At 34.9% G+C, this 17,673-nt stretch overlaps 1 protein-coding gene across 1 annotated transcript in view; it reads left to right on the top strand.

The window, feature by feature from the left end:
• Positions 1-17,673, top strand: part of LOC143715036 (phosphatidylinositol transfer protein beta isoform-like) — a 50,986-nt gene that overhangs the window by 24,574 nt on the left and 8,739 nt on the right. The window contains exons 6-10 of the mRNA XM_077206627.1: positions 4,270-4,344; positions 5,263-5,346; positions 7,910-7,987; positions 10,151-10,261; positions 10,754-10,876. Coding sequence (XP_077062742.1) covers positions 4,270-4,344; positions 5,263-5,346; positions 7,910-7,987; positions 10,151-10,261; positions 10,754-10,876 — 471 coding nt within the window. The remainder of the gene's footprint in view (positions 1-4,269; positions 4,345-5,262; positions 5,347-7,909; positions 7,988-10,150; positions 10,262-10,753; positions 10,877-17,673) is intronic.

The raw sequence follows: 17,673 nt of genomic DNA, 5'->3' as shown, positions 1-17,673 counted from the left end.
AAGATTAGTAGATTAGTTAGAAAAAAGAAAGATTAATTAGAAAGAAAGAAAGAAAGAAAGAAAGAAAGATTTGTTAGAAAGAAAGAAAGATTAGTTGGAAAGAAAGATAGAAAGATTAGTTAGAAAGAAAGATAGATTAGTTAGAAAGAAAGAAAGATAGATTAGTTAGAAAGAAAGAAAGAAAGATTAGTTAGAAAGAAAGAAAGATTAGTTAGAAAGAAAGATTAGTTAGAAAGAAAGATAGATTAGTTAGAAAGAAAGAAAGATAGATTAGTTAGAAAGAAAGAAAGAAAGAAAGATTAGTTAGAAAGAAAGAAAGATTCGTTAGAAAGAAAGATAGAAAGATTAGTTAGAAAGAAAGATAGATTAGTTAGAAAGAAAGAAAGAAAGATTTGTTAGAAAGAAAGAAAGGTAAGTTAGAAAGAAAGAAAGAAAGATTAGTTAGAAAGAAAGAAAGATTAGTTAGAAAGAAAGAAAGATTAGTTAGAAAGAAAGAAAGAAAGATTAGTTAGAAAGAAAGATAGATTAGTTAGAAAGAAAGAAAGATTAGTTAGAAAGAAAGATAGAAAGATTAGTTAGAAAGAAAGATAGATTAGTTAGAAAGAAAGATAGATTAGTTAGAAAGAAAGAAAGAAAGAAAGAAAGAAAGAAAGAAAGAAAGAAAGAAAGATTAGTTAGAAAGAAAGAAAGAAAGATTAGTTAGAAAGAAAGATTAGTTAGAAAGAAAGAAAGATAGATTAGTTAGAAAGAAAGAAAGAAAGAAAGAAAGAAAGATTAGTTAGAAAGAAAGAAAGATTAGTTAGAAAGAAAGATTAGTTAGAAAGAAAGATAGATTAGTTAGAAAGAAAGATAGAAAGAATAGTTAGAAAGAAAGATAGATTAGTTAGAAAGAAAGAAAGATAGATTAGTTACAAAGAAATAAATAAAGAAAGATTTGTTAGAAAGAAAGAAAGGTAAGTTAGAAAGAAAGATAGATTAGTTAGAAAGAAAGAAAGAAAGATTAGTTAGAAAGAAAGATAGATTAGTTAGAAAGAAAGAAAGATTAGTTAGAAAGAAAGAAAGAAAGATTAGTTAGAAAGAAAGAAAGATTAGTTAGAAAGAAAGAAAGATTAGTTAGAAAGAAAGAAAGAAAGATTAGTTAGAAAGAAAGAAAGATTAGTTAGAAAGAAAGATACAAAGATTAGTTAGAAAGAAAGAAAGATAGATTAGTTAGAAAAAAAGAAAGATAGATTAGTTAGAAAGAAATAAAGAAAGATAGATTAGTTAGAAAGAAAGAAAGATTAGTTAGAAAGAAAGAAAGATTAGTTAGAAAGAAGGAAAGATTATTATTAGATAGTAGCCTTGGGCGGTATCCAAATTTTGATACCGTCAAACCTCCTCCCTATTTTACCGGGGTATACGGTATTACTGTGACTAATTAAAAATTATGACATAAGGCTCAGACAGCGTCACCAAACTGTTGGCTTGTGCCTACACCGTTCAGAAACTGAATACCAGATCGGGCAAAAAATCAAAACAAAACAAAAATCAAGGCCAACCCGTGCACGTTGTGTCTGATCCCGGCTGACGGCATTAAATGTAATTATGAGCCGGAGCCCTATTTAGACTCGACTATTTTTAATACGTGGGCCGTTATAATATGGTGGCACCAAATAATTTTTTAACCCAGGTGCTGAGGGGGTGGTAGATATTCTATTTATAAATGAGCAAAAATGGGACACTTAATAATATTTAATTATTTTAATTATGACAATTGTATTCATTTTATTAATTAATTTAAATTAAATTAACAAGTAGGAAGTGCATTTGTAAATCCGGTGACACGCGTCCATTGATTTTTATTAACACAACTTTTCTGTCAGTGCTGCAAAGATTAAGTTGACGATCGCCATCTCCTTGTGAACGCGCATATATAGAGAGAAATGCAAATCATGAATTACATAATCAGAAGGTATAGGCTAGCCTTTATCTTTTCGTTTTGAATTGTTTCGTTTAAAGAAATTGACGATTGATATCTCCGTAGTGAACGCGCCTATAGAGAGAAATCATGGATTAATCAGAGAGTATATTGTCTATATTTCTTTTCCTTTTGAATTGTTTCGTTTAGAGAAATTGACGAATCGCCATCTCCGTAGTGAACGATAGAGAGAAATGCACATCATGGATTACATAATCAGAGAGTAGGCTAGCCTATTTCTTTTCGTTTTGAATAGTTTCGTTTAATTTGATGATCGCCATTTCCATATGAACGCGCATAGAGAGAAATGCACATCATGGATTAAATAATCAGCGAGTGGCCTATTTCTTTTCGTTTTGAATTGTTTCGTTTAATGAAATTTCAAGCTTTATTTAGATATAGGCCTATCTGTCATATCTGTGAGACGAGCCCGTTCTCATCCTTTGGCGGCATATGTGACGCCATATGACAAAACGGCGCACATGGCACCCTTTAGCGTGAATATAACACGCGAACCCAAGGCGTCATAAAGTTGACTGGCATCCTTTAGCGTGAATATGAGACGCAGACCCTACCCCACACCTAAACCTACCCATCACAGTGCGTGTTATATTGACGATAAAGGGTGCCATGTGCGTAGTATTTCGCCGTTTTGTCATATGGCGTCACATATGACGCCAAAGGATGAGAATGCGTTAGTGAGACATACACTGAGTTTTGGTTAATTTATGATGAGATTTCAATGCAAGTGACCGCGGCGCACCAGCGCACGATCATGTCATGATTATGTTGTCTGCTATATTTGATTCTTATTTTTTAAATCCAGGCAATTGATTGATAAAAAAATTATTAAAATTAAGATAAAATTTATACAAAACGAAATTCACTTTAAAGAAAGGCCTTTTACAAAATGAAACTTAATTAAGTGGTCAATGTCTGACTCCCGATGCATCCCATCCTACTTGTGCTGTTCAGTTTTCATTATCAACGTAAAAAAAAACATAATAATATTTTAACAAATATAAACTAATGCGCTTATTTAATGAACTCGGGGTAAAATGCATCCTCGCAGCAGTGAGTGGGTGGTTGTTTCGGAGATGCGACATTAGGTTAGAGGTGTTTCCATCTCTCGCGGCCACCTTTTTTATTGCAACATTTACAAATTGCCTCGTCACTATTTACCGCCTCTCCCTTGTCTCTCTCTCTCTCTCTCTCTCTCTCTCTCTCTCTCTCTCTCTCTCTCTCTCTCTCTCTCTCTCTCTCTCTCTCTCTCTCTCTCTCTCTCTTTCTCCTCCACACTGTCACTTGATGACAACTACATAAGCATTTTTAGGCATTGAATAAATTATATTTATATATTGTATATAAGTGCCGGTAATGACAGTATGAAACTGATACCGTTGCTATTTTAAGACCCCGCGGTATATGATATTACCGTGATACCGCCCAACCCTATTAGATAGATAGATAGATAGATAGATAGATAGATAGATAGATAGATAGATAGATAGATAGATAGATAGATAGATAGATAGATAGATAGATAGATAGATAGATAGATAGATAGATAGTAATTTTTAATAATTTTTAAGAAATCTGAAAGTCAAATCAGTTTGAAAAGATATAGCAACTCGAGTCAGAACAGTCTGAAGGTCTGACCCGAGTTTGGAGTTTGTAGAGTTAAAGCTCTAGGAGGAGTCAGAAAATTTTGGGTAAGAAAAATAAGGAGAAGAATAATAATAAGTTTAAGTACAATATCAGTAAGTTGGCTTTTCCAAGCCAACTTAATAATCTATCTCTCTTTTATACAAGTTATATTTTTGGATAGTAGTCATCTACACTACTAATCATGTACACTAATCTGTAAGATTTATTTAAAAATGCTTTTTGAAACAAGTTTCCTGTGCTCAACAAGTCTGCATTTATTTGAATTAAAATACAGTAAAAAAAAATAATATATATATTGTAAAATATGATTTAAAATAACTTTTTTTTCAAAGATGCATTTCCAGTCTTTAGTGTCACATGATCCTGTGATATTAGACTGATTAGGAATAAATCAATTCTTACTGACCCCAACCTTTAGAATGATAGCTGATATAGATCTTATTAATTCACCACATTTGAAATTGAACCTGCAAACATGAAGCTTTTTGAGATTCTTTGTAATTTAATCTATTTAAGAGATCTTTTAGAAATGTATCTGTTTTGAAATATTAGCCTGTATATTATTTCATAATGTATGCATATAGACCGACCACATGTTCATTTACTGTAAAGACAATACAAAGCTCTGATTTTTGCTCTCCCAGAATGAGTACATGAAGGATGATTTTTTCATCAAGATTGAGACATGGCACAAACCTGACCTTGGGACACTAGAGAATGTGAGTGCATTTGTATGTATTCGGTGTTTTCATAAAAAAAAAAAAAAACATGCTATCTGTGATTTTAATAGGCTCATGAGAGGGAATACTTAATCCGGTTACATTCAGAGGTTGGGTAGGAGTCAGTGTAAAATTATGATATCAGATCAAATTCCATTTTAACTTTATTATTAAGTTGAACAATATACCAGTAGACACGTGAAACTGGTAATTTTGGATTATTGTCATATTTTAACAAAGTGTCACAAAGGTTTATCCTTTGAATACGTTTTCAAACCTTGCCAGATTATCTCCTGGTTTCACAGACAAGGTTTAAAATAGTCCCAGATTAAAATGCGTGTTTGAGCTGTTTGAACTGAAAGCAACTTGCACTGGTATATCTTAAAATATGTCAGTGCCATTGTTTTGTCTCAAGATGCACACCACTCATGTTTTTTTTTTTTCTTCTAAGGAACATTTATAAAATCTAATTAAATGTTGTAATTAAACTAAGGCCTAATCCTGGCTTAATCTAAGCCCTGTCTCTGAAACCATGGCCTAACGGCTTATTGGGTGTAAAGGGTCAAATACACACAAAGTAAAATGCAGAAAAGAAATTCGGATGTATTATATTTATTCCAATAATTATAATCATTTAAATGTATTCGTTCGAAGGATGCTGGGGAAAATTACATTGATGTCATACATTCCATGTACATTCCTTTTTTTTTTTACACACAAATCTCACAAAGGGATCAAGAATTTTGATTAGATAAACTCTCAATGTTACAATAAAGATAATTGCATTGCAAGATGTAACAACCACACTTTTTTATTGAATGGTTAAGGGACACAAACAGTATAGCTTTGAAATATTTGTTGTGAGCATTGTTGTACTTATTTGTTGTGATCATAAATCCTCTAAATTATGAATAACAGGTTCACAAATTGGACAGCTCTACATGGAAGTCTGTGGAGGTCACATCCATTGACATTGCAGACAAAGAACAAGTATGCCCTGCTGTAAGTACCCTGTTAACCTTGAGCTGCTACACTTTATACAATTACAAACTCAAATGAATCTTCCTCTTTAAACACCTATTACATATTTAATCACCAGGGTTTCCATGAGCAAAGAAAACCTAGGATTAACAAGGAATTTCACAGGTTTTTTATTTCCAGGGAAAGTTGTCAAAACTAATAAATTCTCTATATTTTGCAGATTATGAAATATTGTAGACTACAAGTAAGCTTTCTTGCAAGCCAGCCAGTTTGATAACATCAGTCGGTCTGTTGAGCGTAAAAGACATATCAGTTGGCAAATGTTGGCATAACGGTTTCCAGTCAGACACATATCCTTCACAGAGTCACATTCAAATGTCAAGATGTTTTTGTCTTTATTAGTGTTCAAATGTAAATAATAAACCATAGTACTTTATCTATCAGACTAATTAAAAACATGTATGCATTTGGAAGACCTTTTATTTTCAAAGCAGCTTAGTGCATTGAAGGTATACATTTTTCAGTTCATGTATTCCTTGGGAAACAAACTCATGACACTGTCGTTGCTAGAGGGCCGATTTGTAGATTGTACCTACCACAATTTTTTTTCTTCCATATTTCTCATTCGTTTACTATGCACCAATACAAGTATGACTTTTTAAAGTAAAATTTAGCCTTTCCCAATATTTTTTATACATTCACATGACAAAAATGTGCCTTTTGTTTGGTTAACAACCAAAGAATACCAGAGGTTAAATCCATGTGTCTTTTGTGCATTGTTTTCCAAAAAGCCACTTGGTGGTACTGTAGTGCTTGGGCCCGTCATCGCTGCTTGCTACTATATGTATTATACTTGTTTCAAGGTTTCAGAGGCTTTTGAGGCCCTTAACATGCTCAAAAACTCATGAAATTTTGCACACACATCAGAGTCGAAGCAAAAGTTAGCACACGACACGTAAGAGGCAGATATTCTGACATCAGTTTACTGCATGCAAATGTCTTGCAAGATTCTGTAAAGAGCCACAGGGAAAGAAATGCAAACCACGCCAAAAGCTGTCAAACATTCTTGTGCTTGAAGCAAGACACTTTTTTTCTTTTTACACATAAGAAGCTTCTGATCTTGTGTTTTCAGTGTCTAGGAACAGCTCAGTCTGCTTTAGTGGTGCTCCACGCAAACTCCATCTCTGCAAGTGCACACCAACCATCATTTCAAATTTGTAAATTATTAATAGTACTGTTGTTGTTGTATAGTCATATTGAATGTGTTCATAAACAAATTAGAGGTGAGGTTTTCAGTACATCTTATTTCCATGCATCTATCAACTGTAAAGCCACATTTTAAAACTGATACATAGAAAAAGTCTGTCTATATATATATATATATATACACACACACAAACAAACACAAATATATACAGTATATATATATATATATATACACACACAAACAAACCCAAATATATACAGTATATATATATATATATATTCTTTTATGCCATTTTATTAGTTTAGATTTAGCTTCTAACTAATTTTATTAAGTAAAGTTAATGACGTATATGAGAAAGCAAGACCAATTTAACAAGCTCTGCGGTTTCAAAAATCATGTGTATAGGATAGAAAATAACTGCAATGTAATGCTCCTCTCTTGCATTGATTAGCTAGTTAAGAGTGTTTGTGTGAGGGGAAGGAGGGATTATGGTCTAATGAAGCAGTTTTCTCTGGTGTCCTGGCTGTCCGTGTCTTTGGGCCCTATCAGACTCTGGCCTCAGGCATGGCTGCAGGCGTTGTGCTGAGAACCGTGACTTGGGTTCGAGTAATTAAGGGCTTATATAGCCTGGCACACAAACAAACCTCTGCTTTACATGAATTCACACCAAGCATTGTTACCGTATCATCACGCTTTGGCCTCCAGACAGCACACTTGGTATTAAACAGGTCGGTTTGTTCTCAGTGTGACAGTGGTGTGTGTGTGTGTGTGTGCGCACACACACAAGCCCTCAATGCTTGTTTGCCTCACTAACTGTACAGAAACTGAGAAGTTGTTATTTTGCCGGAGGCGTATCATGATTTATTTACAATTGCGAGGCCCTGGAGGTCCAGTTAAAATTAAATGCTTTACGTCCATTTATTTTACCAGAAGCTGTTTTTCTTACCATCTCTCCCAGTTTCCACCCTCTCTGGTTTATTAAGTCTATGATTTTTTTTGTTCCGTTTTTTTTTAACCTCTCCTTCCCTCACTGCATCTGTCCTTGAATACTTTTTAATGACTTGGGCTCTATTAGGCATAACCTAAGCCTAATAGGGTGTGCCTGACTCAAGTTTTGACATATACTGTATTCCCCGATGAATCTGCTTACTAACTACCACTTTAAATTTGGCAGTTTCGAAGTGTAAATAAGCTCTTCAAAAAAAAAAGAAAAAAAAAGTGCAGCAGCTTTCCAAATGTTATATTGGTTAATGTGAGTATCCACGAAATGAAGGTTTATAGTTATTCACTGATGATAATGAGCAAGTCTAATTCACAAATTTTGAGTATACAGTATACATTTCAAACTAAAGTTGATTTGTATCTGTTAATATGCAGGACTACAAGGTAGATGAGGATCCAGCTATTTTTAAGTCAGCCAAGACCGGCAGAGGACCACTGGGACCCAACTGGATGGTAGGGACTCTTTTTCTCACCTTTCATTCTAAACCCATTACATTTTCATCAATTGAATGAAACATTTTGAAGACATTTTCCCCAAGCGGTTACAATGAATGAATAGCAGAGCGTTTAAACCATCATATAAACCAGATTCTCTATTTGACTCATGTAATATATACTCAAAGTCTTCTAAAGTCATTCAATATTTTAGTGTGAGGACTGAAGTTTATGTTGTTATTTACTGATAATTTTCCCTTCTTGTGGTCTGGTAATCACTGCATCTGGATCGGTTTAGCAAACTAAACTCAACAACCAGGACTGTGTTTACCAAAATCATCATGAGCTAAGTTTATCGTAGAGACCATTGGTGGAAATGGTTCTACGATCTACAGTGATTTTAGGAAAAAGAGCCTTCCAGATCAGTCTACTCTCTTAAAATAAAGGTTTTTCAAAATGATGCTATAGAAGAACCATTTTGGCTTCCCGTAAACACATTTTAGTGAACAGTTCTTATAAGAATCAGGTTGTTTTTGGTTTGAAGAACATTATACTAATATAAAGAGCCTTTTTTATCGATGGAAAGTCTCAATGGCGGTTTAAAGTTCTACGTGGAACTGTCAATGCCTGTAAAGAACTAACTAATGTTTTCAACTGTTAATCATTTTCAAACATTTAAACCAGGCAGGGTTATTAACCTCACAGTAGAACTCAACACTGATTACTGTCAGACTTTCAAAATCCTTTATCACTTGAATTAAGATTATAATAATTTAAGATGTATTTTGTATTTTGCAGTGTTCTTGTCACATATTTTACCATAGTAATAAGAGTAAATTATGCATAATTAAATGCAACTAACCCTTAACCAAACCCTAATCCTATACCCCAACCCTATAGTAAGTACATGTTGTTAATTAATATTACTTAGTACTTAAATATATAATTACTCTCTAAGAATGACACCTTAAAATAAAGTTTAACCCAATTTAGTTTTAAAGCACAGCCTCTACAAAATCAGGCTTTATCATCTATGTTTACTTTTAGATCTTCTGAGGTTAAATACAGATTTAAATTGATATGACATGAAACACTGGCATCTAGCAATGCCTTGCAAAAAACAGTTAATCTTAAAAAATAAAGCATATGCAAAAAACAGAAATAGGAAACAAAACAGTTATCGAATAAGCATGTGCCCTGTGTCCTAAACCCCTGATACATTAGTGTCTCATATTTTAGGGCAGGCAGTGAAATTTGGGAAATAAATAAATTAAGTGTGTGTGTGTGTGTGTTTAAATTAATATTATGCAACATATTCTAGCTTTTTACAGAAAATATTCTGATATAATCCCTTTCTAATCGTTAACATTTTCAATAAATAAATAATTACAGTTTAGTTACACATTTCTTCTCAGTAGCTGTAACCGATTACAGTTACCATGCCCACATACGCACACGCACGCACGCACACACGCGCGCGCGCACACACACGCGCGCGCGCGCACACACACACACACACACACACACACACACACACACACACACACACACACACACACACACACACACACACACACACACACACACACACACACACACACACACAGCAGGGAGAGATGGGCTGAACGTCAAGGTTTTCAGTGAATGATGATTTCAGTCTGTTTTTTATGGGTTTTTGTCCTGCCCTTGTGAATTTAAACAGCAGCACAATCTCAAAATATACAATCTAAAATAATAGTTCAATAAAAATGTACAGTGCTATTTCTACAATGACCTCTGAGTAAGTTACCTCTGAGTGTATTAGTGGAAGTGTTTTGCAGTTAAGAGCTAATGAAGATGAATCACTCCGCTTTGATGGACCGTAAAAGGCATCACAGTGATTGGCACAAACTAAGACATGTGCGTGTCCACATGAATATGAATTAGAGATGTCTTCATTTATGTGTATTGAAGACTAGATTATCCTTTTCTAAGGCTTGTTAGATTGTGGCCCATCTAAAAGTGTTTTTGCCGATTATTTCCACATCTATTCTGGAGATCTTCTAATAAAAGCATCTGCATAATTTAGCCATACTGTAATTATTTGATTTCAGGACTTCTGTACTATATTATTGTTTTACGTTAAGATTTAATTTCTGCATGGCTACATAGCTTCATTAATTTATGTTTGAAACCTCATAGAAAGGACTGGTTAATAACCCTGACTGCCCACGAATGTGTGCTTACAAGCTTGTCACGGTCAAGTTTAAGTGGTGGGGCCTGCAGAACAGGATAGAAAGCTTCCTTCACAAGGTAAGATCTCCAGAAATACATTAACTCATATATTTTAGAAGTGATTTTAATTTAAATTAAAAAAATAATAATTTTAACTCGTATATTAGGAATAAAACTGTGCCGAATTTTACCTTTCTGAGATATTGGTTATAAGTGATTTGGTTACATTTTATTTTAAGGTGACATTGTTACACTGTATTTACTCTTAGTACTATTAGTTAACTACATGTACTTACTATAGAGATGGGTTTGGTTTAGGTTTAGTTACTTGTAATTATGTATAATTTACTGTTATTACTATAGTAAGTACATGTAAATACACATCACCTTAAAATAAAGTGTTACCAATAATTTTAAACATTTTAATATTAACATTCCTACTTAATATTTTGCTATGTAATTAGAGCAAGTGTAATTCCATCCTGTAAATTTACTGTGTGTCTGGATTGGGTTATAATTCTGTGGAATGGTTTGTGATTTATGTGCTGTGTTTTCCGGTCATTTACTAAGCAAGAGAAGAGAATCTTCACCAACTTCCACCGGCAGCTGTTCTGCTGGATTGATAAGTGGGTAGAGCTCAACATGGAGGATATCAGAAAGATGGAAGAGGAGACACAGAAGGAGCTGGAGGAGGTGCGTACACTCAAACACATTTACACATTACATAGATTGTGCTGAATCTGTAGTCAAACCACTTAGCTGTCAGGAAGAAAAGCACTTGTTAGTGTGAATTCTCCACCCTACAATTTTGTAGGTATATACTGTACAATACATGCCATACTTAGCTATTATTATTTTTTAAAAGCATAATACTTTAATATGTTATAACATAATATTAAAGGGGTCATGACATGGATTTTTTTTTAAATTATTTTAATTTGTTCCTTGAGGTTTACTTATAATGTTGATAAAGTTTTTATCAGACAAAAAATATATATGCAGAACAATTATTTTCAAGCATCATCTATGAATGTTTTGAGGGGTGGCTCTTTCAAGGCTTGTCAGTAAACTGCCACTGTTATGATTGGTTAACATCATCGCTTAGGAAAATGTATCAACGCCCCCTCGCCATTGCACATAAGTAAATTTACAGACAAAGCATTATGCAATTGTTTACTTGCGATCTGCGATGTAGCTGCTGTCAGGTCCAACAAAGGTTTCTTTACGAACTCTCCTTTACACTGCATTTGATTCTTTTGTAAACAAGGCACAGTCAAATGGTTGGAACAAACATAATCTTCCGACGCAATCCAGGACGTCATTTAAAATAAACCATCCACTGTATTCCGGATCCTTCTGAAGTCTGTACAGACTGTTGTTGACTGACTCTAGTGCGTGGAGTATTGTCAGAAATTGAACGAGTATCAGTATACTGTATAGTAATTATAATGGGTTTTAATGCGACGCAATGCTTACATCTGTGTCGCGGCCATTAAAGCTACCATGAATACAGAATGTTGCAATGTTTATTTTCAATTATTTATCTGTGCACATCATTATTTGCCTCCATTTAATTAGCAATACCCAACTTCCTACCTTCCAATCAATTCCAGAAGGATGAAAGTCCAGCTCTAAAAATATTTTTTCTCATTCCAGAAATGTTTTCTCTTGTAGTACAGTATATGTGACAATAGGAAAGAAAAGACTACCGCAACTTCCGTTTCATGCCGACTTCATGACTGAACGCCAGTAGGTGGGGCCTATAGTGCAATAATATCAAATGTTTTGTAGATGTCTTGCCCTTAAGGCAGTTATGTGTTTGCCTGTGTGATGTCACAGACACAACAATATATCCAAACGAATAATTTTTGGAGCTTGGTTAAATAAATGCTTTGTTTACGATGAGGAGGACACTTTAAGCTATAAATATTGGAGGATGTTTTAATGGTATAAATTCCTCTTATACACTCACCTAAAGAATTATTAGGAACACCATACTGATACTGTGTTTGACCCCCTTTCGCCTTCAGAACTGCCTTAATTCTACGTGGCATTGATTCAACAAGGTGCTGAAAGCATTCTTTAGAAATGTTGGCCCATATTGATAGGATAACATCTTGCAGTTGATGGAGATTTGTGGGATGCACATCCAGGGCACGAAGCTCCCGTTCCACCACATCCCAAAGATGCTCTATTGGGTTGAGATCTGGTGACTGTGGGGGCCATTTTAGTACAGTGAACTCATTGTCATGTTCAAGAAACCAATTTGAAATGATTCGAGCTTTGTGACATGGTGCATTATCCTGCTGGAAGTAGCCATCAGAGGATGGGTACATGGTGGCCATAAAGGGATGGACATGGTCAGAAACAATGCTCAGGTAGGCCGTGGCATTTAAACGATGCCCAATTGGCACTAAGGGGCCTAAAGTGTGCCAAGAAAACATCCCCCACACCATTACACCACCACCACCAGCCTGCACGGTGGTAACAAGGCATGATGGATCCATGTTCTCATTCTGTTTACGCCAAATTCTGACTCTACCATCTGAATGTCTCAACAGAAATCGAGACTCATCAGACCAGGCAACATTTTTCCAGTCTTCAACTGTCCAATTTTGGTGAGCTCTTGCAAATTGTAGCCTCTTTTTCCTATTTGTAGTGGAGATGAGTGGTACCCGGTGGGGTCTTCTGCTGTTGTAGCCCATCCGCCTCAAGGTTGTGCGTGTTGTGGCTTCCCTAATGCTTTGCTGCATACCTCGGTTGTAACGAGTGGTTATTTCAGTCAAAGTTGCTCTTCTATCAGCTTGAATCAGTCGGCCCATTCTCCTCTGACCTCTAGCATCAACAAGGCATTTTTCGCCCACAGGACTGCCGCATACTGGATGTTTTTCCCTTTTCACACCATTCTTTGTAAACCCTAGAAATGGTTGTGCGTGAAAATCCCAGTAACTGAGCAGAATGTGAAATACTCAGACCGGCCCGTCTGGCACCAACAACCATGCCAAGCTCAAAATTGCTTAAATCAACTTTCTTTCACATTCTGACATTCAGTTTGGAGTTCAGGAGATTGACTTGACCAGGACCACACCCCTAAATGCATTGAAGCAACTGCCATGTGATTGGTTGATTAGATAATTGCATTAATGAGAAATTGAACAGGTGTTCCTAATAATCCTTTAGGTGAGTGTATATCATAAGCACAAGGAAAATGTATTTCTCATTTTATGATCCCTTTATATTTGTAATATTATACCACATCTTATTAATATTTTGTACTCTTTGTACAGATGGGGTACATGGGTTCTCAGCTTATAGGCCTATTTCACAAAATGCGACCGAGACCGGAAGTAGGGTAGCGATACTTCCGGTCACGTCGCCACCCGCTACAATCGCCATTCATTCTCAAAATGGACTGTGAACAGCTTGTTTTCTTTTACTGTGAATGGTTTTCTCTCTCAGTCATTCATATATCTGACAAAAGTAAGAATACAAGATGTTGTCCGTTTTGTTGATAGTTTTCAGGGAGCTGTGAAAAGATCGAAATTGGACAAAGGTAACAAATTCTTCACGTTTGCCTACATTCATTTAAATGGCATGACACTTGATGACTAAGCTCACAGTTAAATAATTAAATAAAACTAAATAAATAAATACATTGAAATGATGTCTGATTGAGTGAAATATAGTGGCTTTTGTTAAAATCTCATGTTATTAAGTGTTAGTTTGTCCAGGAGATTGCAGCAATCTTCCACTATTATGGCTCATTTTTCATGTTACCACCATGGATGAAACTAAGAATTGTACATCTTTACAGTGAATTCGACCTAACGTTTCTAGTAGGTCTAATAATTAAATTAAGGCAAATAACAAAAAAATGGTTAGACTAAAAAATTAAGTGAGTGATATTACATGTTTTAAAAAATCATGATGTTACAAAATCACATTTTACTGTCTGGGGTTCTCTTATGAAAAGAAAATATATTTCCCTATATATTAATGGTTTCACAGCATATTTGAAAATATACTGAATAATATATGGTGTTAATATATTACAATATATTGAATAATACATAAGGAATCTTCATATATTTAAAAATGTGAGAGACATTATACTTACTAATATATAATGTATGTAATTTTATATTCAGTAATACACTTCATAATATATACAGGGATTAAAGTTCTCCGTTGCTACGAGAGAGTCTACGACGGAATTCCGTCAATATCAGGGTTCCCCACTGTCCTTATGTCTTAAATTCACTTTTCATAATTTTAAGGCTGTAAATATGCTCAATTTTATTTATATCACAAACGTCTGAATTTATAATACTATATGTAATGGTTTGGAAATATTAATAAATGTATAGAATATTTAATAAATGTTCCAGCTGCCTTTGCTTGCACAAGTAGGCTAAACAGCAGGCATGGCAAAGCGCACCCAGGTAAAAAGAAAAAAGGTAAAGACCGTTACAGAAAACAACTTCTACAAACAATTTTAATTTGCCAAAAGTTAATAATAATAAATAAAAGTTCATGACGTGGAAATCCGATAACAATCAAGTGCACAAAACATAAACATGTTTTGTGTCAGGGCATCACTCCATTTCAACATCTGCTTCCTCCACACACGTTTTTTTACCGTCTGTGTCTGGCGGGATTTAACTTCTCCCCAGTTGTTCCATGAAATCCCGCAAAACACGGAAAGCCGTGAAGTGATAAATAGGGTTGTTTCTTCTTTGGGTTGAAAAGGTACGCAATAGTATCGGCATTATTTTGTCCTCCGACTGCAACTCCTGCTCCTAGCGCTTTCACCGGAAAAAAAGTTTACCCTAGTTCCGGTCTTGGCCGCCATTTTTGTGAAATAGGCCTATTGTCATGCTAAAAATCATGTACCTGGTCAGCTAATGTTATCATTTAGTACTCAGATGTGTAAAAGGGGGTCAGTGCAGGGCACAAAGGCTGTAGAGAACTAGCTACATCCAGTTTAGCTTAAAAAATGCTGTGTAAGTGCAACTGGCAGTATTGTGGGTTCACAGCAGTGATTGCTTAGCATTGTTTTAATTATTAAATGCACTTTTTATTGTCTGGCTCACACACTACAACACTAAATAAGCTCCAATCCAATGTATTCAGAACTCCACATCCAGGGTCCTCACACATACCAAGAAATCCTCCCACATTGCACCTATTTTACACAGATTACAGTGGCTACCCGTTGGTTTCTGTATTCAATACAAGGCACTTCTCATCACATTCAAAGCCCCCCATGGTCTCTATTGGGTTTATTGCTGGTCCCTCGTCACAAACTAGCATCGTTTGGTGGCAGGTCCTTCTGTATGCCCCCATACTTCTATTTCCCAATAATTCGCAACGTCATATCATTACATGATTTCAAAGCCTGCCTTAAAACATATCTTTCACCTTACGTCTTTCTGATCCTTAGTCTTATGATCTGGTTTTTGTTATGTATGTTATGTTTCTCTATGTTATATTTCTCTACGCTCAGTGTTTATTTTGCCTTTATTTATGCCTGCTGTCATGTTTATTGGTCTTACTTTTGTAAAGTGACCGAAAGGTTCTATATAAAATAAACCTATTATTATTATTACACCACTGAACAATATAGCTGTCACCAATTTGAACATGCCAGCTCATATTTTTGGTATTTTTTATTCCACATTTTAGAATAACAATTAACAGATAATAATAAAGTCATCAAAGCACAATTGAGGCATAGGAATTATGTAGCAATACACTTTGAGATTTTGGGAGGCTTTTAAAAAAAGTATTAATCCCGTTGTTTGGGTTCACGCAAAATGATATGCTGAAATTAAAATGCGAATGAGATTATCGCTTGCACATTAGTCTCGGCTGCTGTGAAGCAACCAGCGGGGAAAGGCTGTTTCCAATTCTCACTGTGCCCACTGTATGATTGGCACTTCTTGGCTGCTTTCCTTTAAGGTGAACATCATTTCACCAAGCGCAACCTGTTCTTGGATCAACATCTTTGTTGATCCTGGAACAATATTCCAATAAACCAATCAGATTTGAGAGACAAATTTACCATTTATGTCAAGTTTAGGCTTACATCCAGGGTTAGGTGCTTCTCTGATTTTAGGGATAATTTATGAGTAGTGTTAGGTTTAGGGGTAGGGATAGGGTTAGGGCAAAACTTTTTGACAGGAATGTTGTTCCAGTATCAACAAAATATGTCTGACTTGGCAAATTCTTGTGACCTTTTCTTTAACTATCAACTTGACAAAATAATCTTTTTTTTTTTTTTTAAGAATTGTATATGTAAACAGTTATTCTGAAAATCTAATTTCAGCATCTAAAGGTTTTTAAATTCACTCCAGCATGTCAAAACTTGTAACTATTAGTGTATTAGTCTTTTTAACACACTTGGCTTTGATTCTGCAGTGTTGGGAAAAGTTACTTTGCATTACAATATTGCATTACTCCCCAAAAAAATGACTAATTGTGTTACTTAGTTACTTTTTAAGAAAAGTAATGCGTTAGGTTACTTTTGCATTACTTTTTTTTCACCTGGGCTGGGCTGGGCTTGTTTGTTTTTTAATAACAACAAAAAAGTTATATTTTTTGCAAATGTTAAGGCCCTTTCACACAAAAAATGAAGTGAATAAGCTTCAGGATGAAGGAAATGCATATTTACTCCTGTACAATAGAGGGCGCCGCTCAAACAAACCTTTCAGCCATTCTGAATTAATGAACAATAGGAATAGTATACAGAAGAAGAAAGTTCAACACTCTTATTTCTAAATCTAATCTAAAGTCATTTTTGCTTATTAGTATGGTTAAATTAGATCATTGAAGGTCAGCAGCAAAGACATTGGTTAATAAAGTGAGATTAAATACATAAAGTATATTTGTGTAATTTAATATAGTTAATTATAAAAGTTTTGCATAAACGTTTTGCATAAAAACATTTTACTCATTTCATTCATTTTGAGGAATACTGAATGTTTTCAAGCAAGTGAGATGAATAATTGCATGTTCACGTTTAGTCTAGAACTAAAATAGCCTACCATCATGTTTACACACACACACACACACACACACACACACACACACACACACACACACACACACACACACACACACACACACACACACACACACACACACACACACACACACACACACACACACACACACATTTGAAAACGTAACTTAGATATTTTGTTGTAAATTGAAAAAGCAATGCGTTACTTTACTAGTTACTTGAAAAAGTAATCTGATTACGTAACTCAAGTTACTTGTAATGAGTTACCCCCAACACTGCGTATGACGCTAGTAAAAAGCCAAATTTTGTGCACTGGCCTGTAATTGTTTGCCTAGAGACCACCCACCCTTCAGTATGAATCCAGACAGAACAAAAATATCATTGTCTCGTTGCGCTTCCAGTCCTAGAGTGCTTGCAGAGTTTCTTTGGAGCGCAGTCCAAATCAGTTCTTCTCCATCCACTGACA

The sequence above is a fragment of the Siphateles boraxobius genome, unplaced genomic scaffold (genome assembly GCF_051911475.1).
Source record: "Siphateles boraxobius isolate OS27281-9 unplaced genomic scaffold, OSU_SipBor_1 56, whole genome shotgun sequence".
NCBI lineage: Eukaryota > Metazoa > Chordata > Actinopteri > Cypriniformes > Leuciscidae > Siphateles > Siphateles boraxobius.
Note: the sequence above shows the minus strand (reverse complement) of the source record. Positions and strands in the feature narration are given on the sequence as shown.